General features: G+C 41.4%; 2 protein-coding genes across 7 annotated transcripts in view; one reads left to right on the top strand and one right to left on the bottom strand.

The window, feature by feature from the left end:
• Window positions 1-14,559, bottom strand: part of ZFYVE28 (zinc finger FYVE-type containing 28) — a 165,867-nt gene extending 151,308 nt beyond the window's left edge. For all 4 annotated transcript variants that reach the window (XM_037386406.1, XM_037386415.1, XM_037386421.1 and 1 more), the window contains exon 1: window positions 14,240-14,559. In XM_037386406.1, the coding sequence (XP_037242303.1) occupies window positions 14,240-14,278 (39 nt within the window). In that variant the 5' untranslated portion in view covers window positions 14,279-14,559. The remainder of the gene's footprint in view (window positions 1-14,239) is intronic.
• Window positions 14,560-14,783: 224 nt separating this feature from the next.
• The window catches only part of CFAP99 (cilia and flagella associated protein 99), a 63,893-nt gene continuing 61,006 nt past the window's right edge, over window positions 14,784-17,670 (top strand). For all 3 annotated transcript variants that reach the window (XR_005104025.1, XR_005104022.1, XM_037386387.1), the window contains exon 1: window positions 14,784-15,259. The gene's annotated coding sequence lies outside the window, so the exon portion shown is untranslated. The remainder of the gene's footprint in view (window positions 15,260-17,670) is intronic.

Genomic DNA, 17,670 nt, shown 5'->3' with positions numbered 1-17,670 from the left:
ACACAAAGAAGGCTTGACATTACCGGGTATATATACAGTGTCATTGATTTTATAAGACATTACAGAAAAAAATTAAATTGCTGTTGTACATTAAGGACAGCATTCACCTATAAAAATAAGTCACAAGTTGTTCATGGCTCAATTGTACAGCCTTGAATGCCTTAGAATACCCTATTCTGCAACCTAAACTAACGTGGCCCATCAATTAAGGAAGGTCAGCCTGTCCAACAGCAGATTAGAAGAAACACAGATGTTTGCAAAAAGTCCACACATTGGTAATAGACTTGGTCACACCCTTTCCCAACCTGACCTGAACCAATGTCCCAGCGTGACACCAGTGATAAGTCTGCTGCTGAACCAGGTGTCCTCAAATGACTCATAGGTTACCAAATCCTGGAAACTTGTGATCATAAGGCACTTAACTGTCAGTTCAAAAGGGGAATACTTCTTAAGCTTTCCTCCCCAGTTTATTAAATAGCATCATAATGTGCTTATCATACAGAACTAATTGTCACACAATTCCCATTGGATGTGCTGTTCTGTACTTTTTGGCTTGAACTTCAGTGAACCTACAGCAACTGCTGAGAGTTTTCTTTTCACGAGAGGTACAGTAGGATAATAGACACAAAAGGTCTACAACATGCTAATTAATTATTTTCCCCAAGGATCTACCATTGTACTTTGACAGGCCTGCAGAGCAGTATAAAGCACCTGGATACTTAATTTTCCTTTTTGGACATTTCTACCATTAATCTCTCACCAGAAATGTACAAAGCTCATTTAAATATTATTACAAGGCTGCAGAGGGTGCTTCAACACGGCTTATTGACAGTTTCTATTCAATCCCCAAATTCCTCAGCAAATCCCTCATTGATTTTTCAGAAGTAATTAGAATTTGGAAATAATTTTGGAGGCAGGTTAAGAATAGACTTCCCCTAACACCTTGTTTTATGCAGAGAGAAAGGTGATATGAAGTGCAAAAAATTATCTTCCCCACCAACAGAAGGTGGTCTGAGTGGTGATAACATCTAGGAAAGCAACACTTCTCCATAACGTTGCCTTTTTTTAGCACCTAAGATAAAAAATACCTAATTGCTCCACTCTAATGGACTGGGAAGTGGGGAAAGTGGGCATACAGGTATGGAAACACATGGAGTAATGTCATCATCCATGTTGCTTCAGCAAATAGCTTCTCTAGAAGAAACTTCTGCTGCTTTAAGAGCAGCTCCTCAAAAATACCAAAGCTTTTAGCTCTTTTTGCAACCACTCAACACCACTATAAAGCACTCTCAGTGCAGAATGCAGTGACTTGTGCAGAATGATTTACATTGGAGGAGGGAAGGGCAGAAGGAATACACAAAATGCAAGTATGCCAGATCTTACTTTTGTATTTAGCAGTGCAAAAGTTGCTTTCAAGTAAGCAAAGTGCAGATAAGAAAAGCCCTTCTTTCAACTAAAATTCAGGTTAACAGAAATCTGTACTTCTCCCCTTTCTTACAGGTTTTTCTATCTCATTCCCATAAGCACACAGTGAGAAACATTAAGTTATCTGACAATGCTGCCATTTAAACATTAATTCTGAGTCAGTTAATGAAAATTAGAGGAAAGGCTTTTAAAGGCTTTGAGATTATTTTTTTAAAAAGTTGAAATAGTGTAATTAGCTGATCCTTCACTTCACTGGCTTCAAGCCCCAAATTAGCTACTTCTGTGTTTGACAATTCATATATTGAACCTGAAACAGAACAGATATGCCAAACACACAATAGAGCATTAACCAGACATCTTGACAATTCTTTTTTGAAAGAACAACTAGCTCAAAGCATCGAGTAGTTCAAGAATAAAACCCCTGCCCTTCACATAACTCACTATGTTGCTTCACTACTTCTGCAGTTTTGCTTCCAGCAAATACTATCTGTGCCTTTGCCACCATGATTACTTGCATTAACATTTCATACAAGGTTTGCACCTTATTCTCATCTAAAAATAACTTTGGTTAAGTCTGTTTTACAGTAAAGAACTGAATCAGAAGTCCAACTCTTAGTCCCATGTGACCTCACCTGCATTTCCGACTGTTCCCTGCATTACAGGAAATAATGTATTTCATACAAAGAAAGCAACAAAATAGCTGTAATTTGCATTAGGGTTTAACTTTACCAGTATTTATATTATGAATACAACATAAAAGACAAGCACTAAAGACACTGAAGATACCTTGTACCAACTATGGGGTTGCAATATAAAGACCATGCTGCCACCGAAAGAGGCATTTGTGCTGTCCCTCTCCCCTATTAAGCTGACAACTAACTGCAACATTATTTAAACGAAGCAAATTAGTTCCACCTGTGTTGGAAAGCTGATCCAATGCAAGACACAGCCACACTATTTCCAGTACTAGCAGCAAGGGGTTAAGACAGAAGCACACTGCCGTAAGTTGAAGCACCAGCAGGGCACTAGCACTACTTCTGCACTTTTCTCGTAGTCTCTTGGTTGACTTAAAATTCACAAGGGGAGTGCACAAAGATCCTTGATAGGAAACAAATTGTGAAAACATATCCCTTTGCTCTGAAAGGATCACTACTGCACTAATACATCTGACCATACTTTACGGAATATTTAGGTTATTATAACAGAAAAGTAGTCTAATAAGCAGTAAAAGAAGTCATGAACAGCACATAGTAAGAGTCAAGTAACGAGGGTTGTGATATTGAGTAACTATAAAATAGACTCGTATTCTACCAGTAGAGTTTGCAGCAAACAAGTTCAAAGATTAAGTTTAGTCATTACTGATAAAACTTTTACCCAACACTGTAAAAGCTATATACATTACAGATGCCAGCATTTAAGAGACTCTTCTAATTTCTGTTTTACTATGCAGCATTTATAACATCAACTTTATTTCACACAATTCAAAAGGTAGCATCCACAAGCCAAATAACCCACCTCAATGAAATGGATTGTCTGTACTTTGCACTTAGGACCTGCGAACAGTTACTGACTTAGAAGACACACCCCACCCTTCAAATTACAGAAGCATTTCTGTAGGACAAAGCCTTTTTTCCGCCCTCAGTATCTCTGCATGTCAACATACACCAGTGATTTCACCACAAGGGGGAGAGGAGACAGACGATAAAACTGACTGAAGGCATGGTTAGTGAGGCATTGGTTTAAACACGACTAATTAACAGTTGAAAATCACCATTACCTATCTCCCATATGTTCTCATTTGTAAGTAAGAGTTGGACACTGAATCTTCACATATGGCAACAGTAAATATCACTCCAGTCTTCGAATAGCAAAGTACCTAAAATGTGGTCCACTGCTTCAGCTGTATAATCTTACTGCAGGGTAAAACCTAAAAGGAAACTCATCTCATATAAAGTAGCGGACAAGGAGAAGTAGCAACTGAGGAATAAAATAGTTAAAAAACGCCTAAAATTAAGCTTTTCCGGGGAGTCTGGCTACTGACTTACATTTAAGGCCACTGAATAACCTCATCTCACCTTCATGCCTCAGTCCCCCATCTGAAACCTAGGAAGAATGACTATTTGTATTGAAAGATGCACAGATGATACACAAGTTTTGGTACATACACACAACACATTGGAACACATAGATATATAAGGACAGAGAGAGAGAGAATGAGAGAATAAAGAGCTGAAACCAACCTCACAGCATTTCATTGCTTGATGTGACTGATAACAAATTACTCTGGACTAAGCAAAAACTGTGCTTAGCTGTCTTATATTACAATTAATAGGTGACAACCTTTCTCCTGGAAACATTAACTATTCAGAAGCACTCATGAAGTATTGTTTGAGTTTTACACAGTTGCTTTTTTCAAAAACCATGAATTAGTATCTTTCAGAACCAGCCAGGCACCTTCAATTCACTACATCTACTTGCTTACATCAAAAGAGCAGATTATATATATATATATGTACATATAGACCAAGATACACATATTACGTAAGTTAACAGATCATTTCTAATGTAGACTAAAAATTTTTTTTTATATATACTGAAAAGCATGTCATGGTTTTTTAAAGATGCATTCATTTTTTAAAAAGTTTAATGCCAGTTCTTTAAAATTCCGAAGTGTAACATCAACTTAATGGTTTCTTGTTATGAACTATACACAGCACTGTCTACTATGAAAATGCTAAATACTAGCTTTCAAAGTTCAATAAGAAAAGAAGAAATTCACTGAAAAATAGATACAACCTAAGGCTAAGTCTTTCTTAAAGAAACTAACTGTCAAAGGAAATACTTCAGCCAATTAATTTTTCTGTCCGGTTATTTTTAAGGTACTTTTTCTCAACTAACATGTCAAGGGAATATATACTCTGAAATTAAGATAAATGCCCAATAAGAAGCCTTGCTTCCTTCCCTCTTCGAGTGAGAGAAGCAGTGAGAAAAAAGCCTACTGCCTTGCTAGTTCAGTACCTCCCTTACTACTGTCACCACTACTATCAGGTATAAGTCTTGTCAGGTAGCCTGACTGAAATCATGAGGACAAAAAAATTTGTCTGCAATTAATTACACCCCCTCCAAAAAAAAAAATCTAAAGGAAGTAATGCTTTTCTCACATAAGCAGAAACCATTGCAAACACTGAACAAAACTTCTGGATGCAGAGGTATCGTATAGCCTCATCAAAAAAAAAACACAGCTACCCCCAACAACAACAATAAAAACCCCACAAAAAAAACTGGTGTTACTGAAATTGAAGACACTTGCTCTGGATAAATTTTATCTTCTTCAAATATACTCAAATGCTTAGTCAAAACAATTACCTAAAAAAATATCATAATATAGTAAAACTACAAACTTCCATACACTTTACTAAACACCTCCAAAATACCCCCATGTTACCTGAAAACCAGATTCTCCAACTTGAACACATCAGTTCTGACAAAAATGTTCAATAATCACTTCAATATAAATAAAATACTAGCCAAATTAACAACTACAGCAGTGAACAATAGGCACTTTTTAACATAAGGCACAAAATAACCTGCCCTTTTCCAATTGTTTGCTACTGATCATGACGTAACATTATGCTCCATTTAAACAGCAATTTTAAGATAGCTATGAAGTGCACAGGAGGATCATTCCTTGAAAGAACGCAATGCTACCTATAGTCTTCAAAACAGATCCCAGATCTGGCCAAACTCACCACAAGAAGTATACATATCAAAAAGACTTACAGTAAAAGCAGTACAAAACTGTCTCATATCCCTTTAAAACCACCCAATGGAACCTATGCATACGCTTGCAAGAATGCAACACATTTCATCCATAGCACTACACGTCCCTACAGGATTTACACTCATGCAACCACACAACCACCATGTTCAAGGAGGAACATGCACTAGTCCTCACCAAGGGACACAGAAAAATCTAGTTGTCATTTCCACTTCATCTCTTAAACCTCACTGAAGACCTACAAGATTCCTTAAAATACAAAGCAAAATATATCATGGGTTCAAGATTAAATTTGTTTGACAGCAGTTTACATTTTTTCCTACTCCTTACATCATATTAACTCTTCCTTATTCTACAAGGGCTTCCATGCATCATGCACCATAAAATGACATCATTTCAATTGCATCATGATATTTTTGAAAGGCTGTTTACTAGATCAGGTATACTGGTCCAGCTTTATAAAAAAACATGAATTAATGTGTTCGGCAGTGCAGGCACTCCATATAAATGAATCTTGAAAATAAAGTAAAAGCAGATAGTGCTTTGAGAAAATTTGGAGGGTTTTGTAGAAAGCATGCTGATATGTTCTCATTTGCGTGGTAAGAGCACACAAATTCCAGCAACTGAACTAAGACAGCAAGGTGAAATTGCTGCCAGGAAATTGGCGCTTACAGAAGGATAATTAGAGAAAAAGGCACTAAGACAGCCCCATACCATTCCTAATAAAGACTCCCAGACAAACATCCAAAAGCCACTTACAGACAAACATGCAAGACCCCTTTCATGCTCAGCTCCTTTCATGGCAGTAAAGAACAACCTGAATAAACTGGGTTTTTGAACATCTTATGAACCTCAGAATGTCAGGATGTTTCCTACATTAAAAGGTTTACAAAGGAAGGTGAGAATTAGAAGAATGCATTGCTGAAATGCAGAACACCCTGAGCATCCAGTTAGTTTAGCTTCAACCACCTATAATTTTCAGAGATCAAAGTGCCAGTCAATGGCAGGAATTAACACATTCCAGCATAAACATCACCCTGATTTAAATTAACTTGTGTCCCATATGAAAATAAAGAGCAGGCATTTTGAAATACTAGGAGAGTAATCCTCCCTTTTTCCTTCCTCAAACTATTTTTCTTAGATTTTTAGGCCAAGCATTTTTTTCCACCCTATCCTCTTCACCTGTGTCCCCTTTAATGTCCTTTACCCCATTTGCTTTCCTTTCATTCATTCACCCAGCATGGTGTACGTGGAACTGACATGATGCTCACTCTTGCATTATTCATTTTGAACAGCTATCAAGTATGAATAAAGGCCCTGCAAGAGAAAAGAAAAATGAGCTTATGGCCCACAAAGACAGAGCAAAGTAGAGGCTGCCCCTGCATGAAGCTCTCAGAGGTCAACTGTCCTTGCTGTAGATTGTTATACGCTTCCGTAGCCTCACTGCAGAAACCCATTTCCTTTCATAACTCAGTTCCTGTTGATCAGCTTTTTAGGCATCTTATTCCTAAACAGGATCCAAAGCAATAATACTACTGGGAGGAGAGTGGCAAATACAGAGGAACCTAAGTAAGAGCCACCATCAATGTGATCAGAAAGATCAAGAAGAATCACCAGGCTACAGGCCCGAGAAAATAATGCAAAGTCATCACTGATTACTGGGGAGACAAGAAGGAAAATTTGTACACTCCGCAGAGTAGAACAGAAACACACAAACAGGATGTAATCAGTCTGACCCACGTCATCAAAATAAACAAGAGCAAGACTACCTGGTTATAGCAGCAAGGTATGAAGATACAGACTTCCTGTCTCAATAAGTTGTCCAAACATTCTATTGCCCAAAAAAATTCACTCCTTCCTATACCCTAAATCTAGACCTCTATAAAATGCATTACAACTTTTGTCACTCTGTTTTCAAACAGCCAGAAGCTGACACTGCCTCAAAGGAAAAACCATATTCTATTACAGTGAGCTTTCCACCAGGCATAGGTTAAATGCTTTGCTTTAGCTGACTTAGGGATAGCTTGTGTTTACAGGATTCAACAGCTTCAGCGAGCATGGAATGCAGCAGTTTGCCTCCTGAATGCAAGCAGGGATCAAATGGCCATTATACCATCTATCCCCAGCATGTAATTTTAGATGAAGAGTTGGAATATTTCATACTTTTAAGATGAAAACAAAGACTCAGCTGAGAACAGGCAAGACAGACTCCAATTTAGCAGCATCCTCCAGTAAAACAACCAGGCTGAAAAAACTTGCTTTTTCACATGCACTGCAAAGGTTGGTCAGTCTTCAAACATGAACCAAACATACTCAGCCTTCAATGAATTTTTTTTTAACATCATTATTTAAAATAGTTTTACTGAATTAATCTAAATGAATTTGCTAACACAACTACCAGGAAAGTAGATCATCCTAACTATTAAAGCAGTTAAACAAAGCATGTCAAAAGTATCTGCACTGTTTTTCAGTTAGTTCGGTATGAAAGTATTCTTCTCTGGTCCAATGCTAATGGTATTTTTGGCAGGTTTGTTTTTATTTTGTCATTTGTCTACAATAACCTAGGAAGAATACACTGCGATCATTAAAAAGCAATGTTTCCTAGATTCTGTTAAGTGCCACCATGTGGAGGGAGGAAAGGAACAGAAGAATCTAAACATCCAAATTAAGTTTCCAAGAGAGAGCAGAAAAGAAGTCTGCAGGTTAAGAGACACATTAGGTCACACCAATGACTGCTTGAATAAGTTTATAAAGAAAATGCTCACCTCACCAGAATGAAATTCACCTTTAAGCACTGGGAAGCCAATAGTTATTATGGAGACCAGAAGTATAAATTAATTGAAAAATTATTATACATTAAGGAAAAATGTTCATGAGGTACCAAATTATAAGGGTACAATCTGCAGCTCAGCAAACTCTTATGCTGCAGACTATCCTAAGTTTAAAAAAAAAAAAAGCCCAGGGTAAATATCAGTTTCTATTCATCTCATCTTTTTGTCCCCTAGGTATCTGTTAGAGGAAACTGGGATAGAGATAACCACCAGACATCACACCAGTCTAGATGGACCTTTGATCTGATATACTATGGCTATGCTCACAGTATTCCACATCAAAAATAATTCTGCAAGGTGTATGTATTTCTCTTATATCAAAGTAATTAAGAACAGCCAAGCAATTTTCTTAATAGACAATGGCAATAGTTACTTCCCTTTTTCAGATTCAGGTAATATCAAGGCTAAAACAATATAAGTGCAGGTAAATATCTTCCATCAGCCGCAGAGCTAGAACAAAACAGCAAAGAATTACAGTTTCCACACTTGTGTTCAAACCACTAGATGGTGCTTCTAAAATGAAGCAATACAATATGCAAAACTCTAAAACTGAGTTATGTAGGATGATTTACACGTTGCCCTCCTCTGGACTGTTATCAGTAACACTGATTAATGTGGTTCAGTAGCTGCAGCCTCTGATCAGACAGCAGCAACAAGAATAATTAAGCAGTAATTGAGATCTCACAGAGCTGATGAGGAAAACAGTGAAGATTTAAAAAAACCACCACCACAGTAACTGGTGTTTCCCCCAATAATAGGAACTCCTCATTCTGTCTTTGGAAGTCGTTCGACGTTAATATAAATACTACATTAAATAAGTTTTGTTCACAAACTGCTATGCCCAAAAGCTTTGATCACTGTATGGCACCAGTAAAAAAAAAGCTTTATGCTGCAAATAGCATTTACCTCTATGACTCTTCAGTTTAATTTCTTCTAAGACATTTTTCCCCAGACTGAACTCACTGTAGTTCTGTGAAAAGCAAACCCTTCACTTTTAATACTTGGAAAGCAGGGGGGGGAGATGTTTACTGCTTTGTCCCTTTCACTTTTTTAAAGTCATCCTCCCTTTTTTATTCACTTCCCTGACACTAGTCTCAGTAGTTGCTTGGCTACTCCCTTTTCCATTTCCATCCATCCAACACTGCTTAAAGTAATTCTGCCTTTTCGTGTAAGTCATTTTACTGACCAACTTTAAAAATGCTCTTTGCATTACATTAAGCACATAGCTGTGTAATTTTTTTACAATCTTCCATTCTTCTAAAGTTCAAATTTCCATTCATCTTTAAAGACCCCCTTCCTTTTTTCCTATGAACTCATTTCTTCTCCTTAAAAAAAATTAAATAAAGTTTTGACTATTTCAAATTGTATTTCCCATCTTTTACTTCTTTGAATCAGCTCTGCCGCTAAGCAACCCTAACAACACTGCTGAGAAAGATAACCCTATGGGCAGCTTTTGATGTTCAACACTTACCTAGGCCTTTTTTTTTTTTCTTTTTTTTGTAAACACTTCTTCTGCTAAGTAATGCAGAAGCTCCTAGAGGTCTTTTGATATTTTTTTTTTGTCATTGGCACTCACATCGCTACTTTAGGGGCTTGCTCTTGATCCCCTGGGAATGCTCTTCTCTTCCTCTTACTTGCATGAGATAATCATCCAAGATACCATTTACTACCTCCTGGTTTAAGCCTTTTTTTAAATTAGCATACTTTTCTTCAAAGTCCTGTTAACAACTATTATTAGCAACAATAATTACTAGCTATGGCTTACTTTCATGAAATGTAGCTTAGTAAGATGACCCTTAAAAATGTTAGAGAAAGGCACTATGCACAAACACAGAAACAAGCCTCCTCCAAGTACCTCCACTTCCACTTATCACTTAAATGCTATTTCTGATCAGAGAGCACCACTGCAGAAACATGGCAACAGGCAGCAAGAACCTCTTGTCTTGAAGATGCATCTGCTAATCCAGCTGCAGAAAATCACGATCAGATCTTAAAAAGAAATCAATGTAAACTATTACAAAACAAATACCCAGGAAAATAGCAACCACAATTCTCAGCATCTCCAAGCACTCCAGGGCAAGAATATGTGTAGCCTCTACAGCATGTGAAAGAGGTCTGCTGAGTAGCTACTTGTCAGTAAGTCTTCACTCTCAGCTACAAGTGGGTCCATTTCTGCAAACCTGTCCTCAAATCGCCATTGCAGTTATACAGCCTTTTATTTAAAAAAAGACACCAACAGTACAGCCATACCTTCGTCAATCTTAGCAGAGAGGTGTTAAAAAAAAATAAAGATACAAAACCTCCGGGCTTATGCAAGCCCTGTGAGCATCATTTAACTGGGACAAAGCATTCACAAAATCTTTACTACCAATGACTATGAATTTTGGCTAAATTATCAGAACATAAGAAATTCTTTGACTTTTACTACAAAAAGTTCACATTCTTTTACTATGTAAGAGAAACTAGGAGCAAAAAATTAGGTTAGTGGAATGCACAACTGAAACAAATATTGACAAAAGGTAGGTCTCATGAAAAAAACATACTCCTTGCCTTTTATTCCCCAGGTAAAAAAGCATTCAGATTCATAGATATAAAGACAAAATAAAAATATTAAAAATAAGCATACACTGCAGATGTTTGTCTTATACTAAACAGATTAAAAACATCTTGATGTTGTGGTTAGAGGCGGACTTTTTTTTGCCCTGTGAAACACTAAACAGTTCTTTCAGAATACCACTAAGTTTGAGCTCAATTCTAACAGCTACTCCAACAAATTCATTACCCACTCTTTTTCAAGCTGGTCTCTAGATTTTAAGCAGTTACATTCATAAAAATTATTCTGGTTATCAAACACATTTCACAACTCCACAAAGCCAGTCCAGTTCTGTATTTTTGCTGGATGCTCAGATCTGCCTGGGAGCAAGTTCTGACCTGACACCTGTGGAATGCTCCAGCAGCAGAAGGTACGAGATAAGAAATTCCCGGAAGTGACAGAAACATTTCTATTATATCTGTGCATACAGACAAATATTTTGATTTAGAAGGGATCATCCTTTCTCTCAGAACTGTGGCAGTGTCTGGGAAACCTGCAGTGTCCTGAGGAGGTCAAACAGAGTATTATTCCACCTGCGTGCTGCAATTCAAGAACACTATTGTTCTTATCAGTCCTGTGCATTTTCTCCCAGTTCAAAAGCAATCACCAACCCCCCTCCAAAAACTTAACACATTGAATCTGCAGTCTCCCAAAGGAAAACACATCTTACAGATAACATTTAAAAAATTAAGTAACAATCGATGTGGCACAGGAGGCTGGAAACAGTATCTCATCTCTGCTTGTCTCTAACATATCACTTAAGAGTCTGCCTCCTACCAGCTACACAGATCACGTCACAGCTATTTATTTCATTGTCTGGTTACCTTTACCATCGGCATTCAATCTGTTTCATTAAAATCTGGTATATCAGCATATCTGAAGAGTAAGGCTGGACAGGAAGAGCACTGACTGCACAACGATCTAGGAAAGTCATGCTGTTCTCGTGACATGCTCATATTAGTCAAGACTTTCCACTTCCTACACCCACATTTTCTCTCCCATCCTTGTTTTTTTTCAGAGATGCAGCAGTTCCTAAGTAAATATTCCTGCCTAGATGCAGGTCCCTGCATCTTAGTGTGACTTGATGATTATCCTGATAGCTTTGTGATTCCATCTTGTTATGCAATTTGATTCTATTCCATTTAGCTGAATGAATTCACATATTTTGAGGTTGGTGTTGTGTGGGTTTTTTGTTTGTTTGTTATTTTCTTTTTTTGGGGGGGGGGGGAGAATTATGAAATTGATACCCTGGGATTAAGCTAAACCATACATTCAGGTTTCTGAACAGGCTGTACTGTGAATTTGCTGCACTCTGATGTCATCTCCCCTGCCTTCAGGAGTATGTCTGAACGGCAATAAAAGCTGTAGGCCAAATGCCCAGTACCATCAAAATATGCTGCCATGAGAAGTCCTATTATATGATAGTAAGATCTGGAATACTTCAGAAGAAGCATTCCCCATCATTGCTAGTAGCAAAACCTAACTGATAAGATCTACCTGGCAATCGGGTACCTAACAGAGAATTATAACTAAGCAACAGAAGTCACTAGTGGTTATAGCCCCCACTAGAATAAGTATTCAAAACAAGTCATCTTCAAAATAAATTATATGTAAAAGCATTTCAAAATAGTCTGTGGAACCCAATAACCTTATGGGAAGGAATCCTAAGGATTCCTTGACAAAATAGGAAAGCAAGTAGTATAATCGGGAAAGGTACAGTCTCTAAATGTGAGCTCCTCCAACTTATTTTCTACCAAAAAAGAGCTATTCAAACGCTTGCTTATTTAATTATATTATCCATAGCAACTCAATAGGCCCATGAGGAAAAACGCTTGTTTCTGAAAGAATGTATGCTATTACAATTCGTCAATAGCCTGCTCTGAATACAAGTACAAAATTATGTAGAAAGCTACTGAAACAAAAACGATTTGCAAAGAAAGTATTAGATATACAACAAAAAAGGGCACGGTGTTGGTTTTAAACTAACAGCAATAGATGTTACTGATTTATGAGGCCCAGTGTCATGCGACAGGCTTGGAAAGTTCCTTTGCCACAGAAGAGTCCCACAGAAATATGAGCATACACTGTTTAATACAGACCTTAGATGCTGAACATACTTATTAATATACTGCTCTTTTGTTGTGTGCTGCAACTTTTATCCTAAAGACAAAATAAAAATTAAAAACTAATTAGATTTCACATTAATTTTCTATCTAATAAAGAATTTGTGAAGTCTAATTAGTTTTTATTTTAAAAGTGACAAAAACTATATTTACAATTGTTTCTTCTGCATTTAAGATCACCAGAATTTCTTTTTCTTAACTGTTTCTTAGTCGTTCCTTGATAGAAACCATAAACAACTAACAAAGTTCATTGAAAACTAACTGTAATCTGTTACCGTGTTTTCAGTTACTTAATCTCTAAATTACCATTAGCAATAGCAGACAAGTATGTGTTCTTCAACAGTACTCACTCGGGTTATGACTACACAGAAAATCCATAAAACCAGCACAACCTGAACTTATATTATGCAGTATCACCTCGGCTTTTTTTTTTTTTTTTTAAAGTACTCATGTATACTGGCTGTAATTCAAGCAAAAGGACTGTGCGCAGAAGGTGGTTTACAAAACATAGGCTTAACACTGTTAAATTAAAACAGTGGTGGTAGTGACAGAGGGATACAAATGAAGTTCTTCATAAAGCAAACAACTATACTGACTGCTGCAATGCCTGGACAAAAAAAGACTGTTATAGGTGTTCACAACCAGTAATGCCCTTCCTGTACGATCCGAACATCACACGCGAGACGAGATCGCTCTCCAGGCAGTTGTTACTTAACTCGTGCCAGAAGATGATAACTTCATTAAAAAGCAAGCTATGATCCTTGGATCCCTTCCAACGATTCCAAAGCGAGAAGAAAACGGCCGAAAATGAACACACCTACACAGCACCACTCAACAATTTTTTTAACTTAAAAAAAAGTTCTCAGGTGCAGGCAGGTAGCATTAATAGCAGAACCCGCGCAACTGATCCGGCTCTCCGCGGGTCCGGGCGCCGCGCAGACCGCAGCCTCCCGGGTTTGGCCGAAGGAGGCTGCCCGCACCGAGCTCCGGCGGGGCCGCCCCCGCGCACACGGGCAGCTCCGCGGCCCCCGCTGCCGGCGGCCCCCGGGAACGCCACGGGCCCGGGGAGCGCCCCTGCCCCCGCCTCGGGCCGTGCTCTCGCCAGGTCCAAGCAGCACCACGGCACACGCTCTGCTTTGTCATCTCTCCCGCCGCAGCGGGCGAGCGGCTCCGCGCAGGGGCTGCGAGTGCCGGCCCGCTCCGCCGCCCCGCACGGCCCGGCCCCTCCCGCCCACCCCCCCCCCCCGTGGAACCGCCACACGCCGCGTCCGGCGGGACCCGTCCGAAGGCAAACGGACCCAGCGCCGCGGCGGCTCCCGGCTGAGGCACCGGCGCGAAACGGCCCCGCGCCCGCCAGCGCCGCGGCTGCGCGCCGGGATCCGCGGCTCAACTTCCCCGCCGCGGGGTGAGGGTGACCCCGGCGTGAGGCGAGCGGAGGCGCCGCCGGGGCAGCGGCGGCCACCCCCGCCGGCGGCTCCTCACAACTTACCTTGGGTTTGTAGAGCCACTTTCTGAACCTGTTCATCATCACCGCGGCCGCTGCCACGCCGCCGCCGCCTGCCGCTGCCACAGGGGCTGCCGGCTCCCCGCCCGCGCCGCTCCGGGGACCGGGGCGAGCCCTGCCCCTCGTCGGGAGGCTCCGCCGGATCGCCGCCCCCGCCGCCTCCTTCTCCTGTCCCTCAGGGCAGAGGCCGCCGGCCGCCGCGGAGCGCGGGCGCCGCGCGCTCCCCTCAGCGCAGGGACCAGCCGCCGGCACCGCAGGCTGCGCGCCCGGCTGACAGCCCCCAAAACATTGCGCGGCCGGCAGCGGCGCCCCTGGCGCATGCGCAGGGGCCGGGGGTCGGGCCCACGCGCTCCCTCCCGGCTGGCTCCCGCGCCCGCAGCCAATCCGATGGCGGCCAAGGACCGCCCCTCGGCAGGCTGGCCCCGCCCGCCCGGCTGCTCATTTGCGTAACACGCGAAGGGGGCGGAGAGACGACGTGCCCCGGCATGCCACGCCTCGCAGCTGGAGGGGCGGGGCCAGGCGCCGCTGCCCGGTGGGTGCCGGGGCTTGTAGTCTGCTTCGCGGGGCGCGCCCGGCCCAGGACCGCAAGCCCCTGCCCGTGGCAAGCCCCTGCCCGTGACAGCCTGCCCTACCCGGTCGCCTGACAGCCGGCTGATTGTTTCCTCGCCGCCCGTGAGCACAAAACGTCGCGAGGGGAGGGCGGAACGAATTGCTTGGCAACGGCGCCAAACAATCGCCGCCATCTTCTTTTCAGCCCGGGTAGTTCTTTGCTGCTGGGTCGGGCCGTTCCGCGGCGCGGAGGCGGGCGCGAAGGAGAACTACAGCTCCCGGCAGCCCGTGCGCCCCTTGGCAACGGCGTCGGGCCGGGTCGGGCCGAGCCGCCGGGGGCCGCGCCGGGGTCTCTGCGGCCTGGGGGTCCGCGCCGCCGCTCCCGCCACGCTGATCGGGGAGCGCCAAGCTCCGGCGGGCACGCAGAGGGCCGCCCGGACTGGCGGGGCCAGCCAGGTACGGGACCGGGCAGCGCCGTGCTGAGGGGTCGCCCGTGGGGGCAGGGGCCGCTGCGCGCCCGCGCATTTACCTCAGGCGGCGGCGGCGCCCGCCCAGGGGCCCGGGGTGTTGCCCCCATAGGCCTCGCGGGCGTCTGCTGGGCAGCTGTAGCCGTACGTGGCACCTGAGACAACAGAAACGGGTAAAATGCTTGATGTGTGAAGTGCCAGGGCCCCCGGGCAGGCTTACAACTACTTCACTCGTTTATGACGTGTTTATAAATACAAAAGATCAGCGGGGCCCGTGTTACACAGTAGGCAGGATTGCTGGGCTTTGCTCCCAGCACTGTCACTCACTCTTGTGCTTTTGGGCATGTAGCCAGCCTTGGTCTCCTTTGGCTTAGCTATCTCGTGAATATAATACAACTTATTTCCAGAAGGTTTCATACAATGGATATTTAATTGTAAAGTCCCACAAGATGCTAGGTAAAGAAAGAGTGTCAAGTAAAATACTTGTAGTAGGTATGCAAAACACTGAAATATATGCAAATTAGAAATAAACTTCGGGTCCAGGCCATAGCTGCTCAGGGTGAATCTTTTCCATCTGACACTTTGCTGCCTTAAGGGAGGAATCTGCTGAAAACAGGACCTGTGCCCCGAACTGCTCTCTGCTACACTCAGCTGACAGTCAGCGATGCAGAGAAGTCCGAGTAAATGAAAATGGCAGGATGTAACCACTGGGACAATTGTGCCATGTATTCAGTGGCTCTTTTTCTAGCACACAGTCGAGAGAAACACCTATTCCATCTTGAGTAGTAACTACTTGATCTGTATGAATTTTGCAGGGAGGCTTAGTTCAGCCCTCTTTTTAAGGACAGCTTTTGTCGGAGAAAATGCAGTCACAGTCTTTCTAGATTAGGAACACAGGAGCAGATGGAAAACCTGAAGAAATCTTTCAGGCCATTGAAACCAGTCCCTAAAATTGTGGACAGCTTTATCCTTCCTAACTGCTTTCAAAATATTTCCAGGCTCCATTGTAAAATGAGAGTCAGGTTCTTACCTCCTTTCACTGAAATTCTGCATCTGATAATGGAAGAAATTTTCTACCATTTTGTACATAGTATAAATTTATATCCTTTGTATACCTAACAATTAGAATATTCTAAATGGCTGTGTGGAAATAAGGGCGATTGTCATAACACAAAGCATTTTATTTCTGATGTGTATGTTTTAAAACAATGATAATAACAGTGGTTTCTTTAAATACAATCACAAGTGAAGTTCTTTCTATTAAGAACCACTGTATGTCCAGAGTTCTCGAGGTGTTACTATATGTCTTAGTCTTCATATTCCAGATTTTGGGTTTAATGGTTATGTGGAGGGGAAGAGTGAATATCAGCATGTATGGAGCATGAGAGCTCAAACTTATTTCTGCTGTGCCAGAAGAAAAAATATTTGTCACTGGTAGAGCTGTTGGACCCTGAATTATGACTCAGCCTGAATGAATATGGAGGTATTTCTTTCTCCCTTATCCAAAATCCCTTGTGAGTGTAAGAACCTTGACAGGTACAGAGAAACAGATCATGATTCTCAGAGGAGTGGAGAAACAGTGATTCCCCCTGTGACAGAGACACAGTAGCACCTCTTTTTATTTGCCATTCCTTGTCATGATCCAGCCCTGTTTTACTGGATTTTTTTTTTAATTGGACATTTTGTCTTGATTATACCAGGTAACTAAATGCCTGTATTGACCATAATCACAGACAAACTTTTTTTTCAGTGGTTTGAGATTAGTAATTAGAAGTGTTGTTTCAGCAGTTATTATGGTGTATGGTAGTGCTGACAGGCAGAGTACAAAAACACCATGTCTGGAAATGTTGTGATATCCTTTTAAAACAAGAAATGAATTATCTTTACCACAGTGGGAATGAATCATCTTGATCAAGCATTCTTTTCTAACATCAAAATATTATGATATATAAAATACAAGAACGATTTTCAAAAATGTATTTTTATTTTCACCATGGAAAATTACTTCTGTATACATTTTTTCCCTTGGCTAAAACATATTGCTGACTTTCAGCCCTGATCTTTACTATCATTTGTCTTTCATACACAGCAACACGTGCATGTGTATAAACAAATGCTTTATATTTCTTGCCATGTGAACATTAAAATCAACACAGCCAGTTCTACAAACTCTCACACATACGAGTAAGACATCATTTGAGATAGATGTAATCCAATCATTTCACAAAAAAAGCATCAAACCTAAGAAGTACCCAACTGCTGTGCCTTCAGAAACCTAGACTACTGGTGCGTTGCCCACCTTGCTGACCAACACTGTCTCATTGCTGCCTTAGAATTCCTCTGTGTTCCTATTTTTTTTGTTGTTTTGGAAAAATAGGCTGTTAATAGCAACATATGATA

Source organism: Falco rusticolus, chromosome 1, assembly GCF_015220075.1.
Source record: "Falco rusticolus isolate bFalRus1 chromosome 1, bFalRus1.pri, whole genome shotgun sequence".
Taxonomy (NCBI): Eukaryota; Metazoa; Chordata; class Aves; order Falconiformes; family Falconidae; genus Falco; species Falco rusticolus.
Note: the sequence above shows the minus strand (reverse complement) of the source record. Positions and strands in the feature narration are given on the sequence as shown.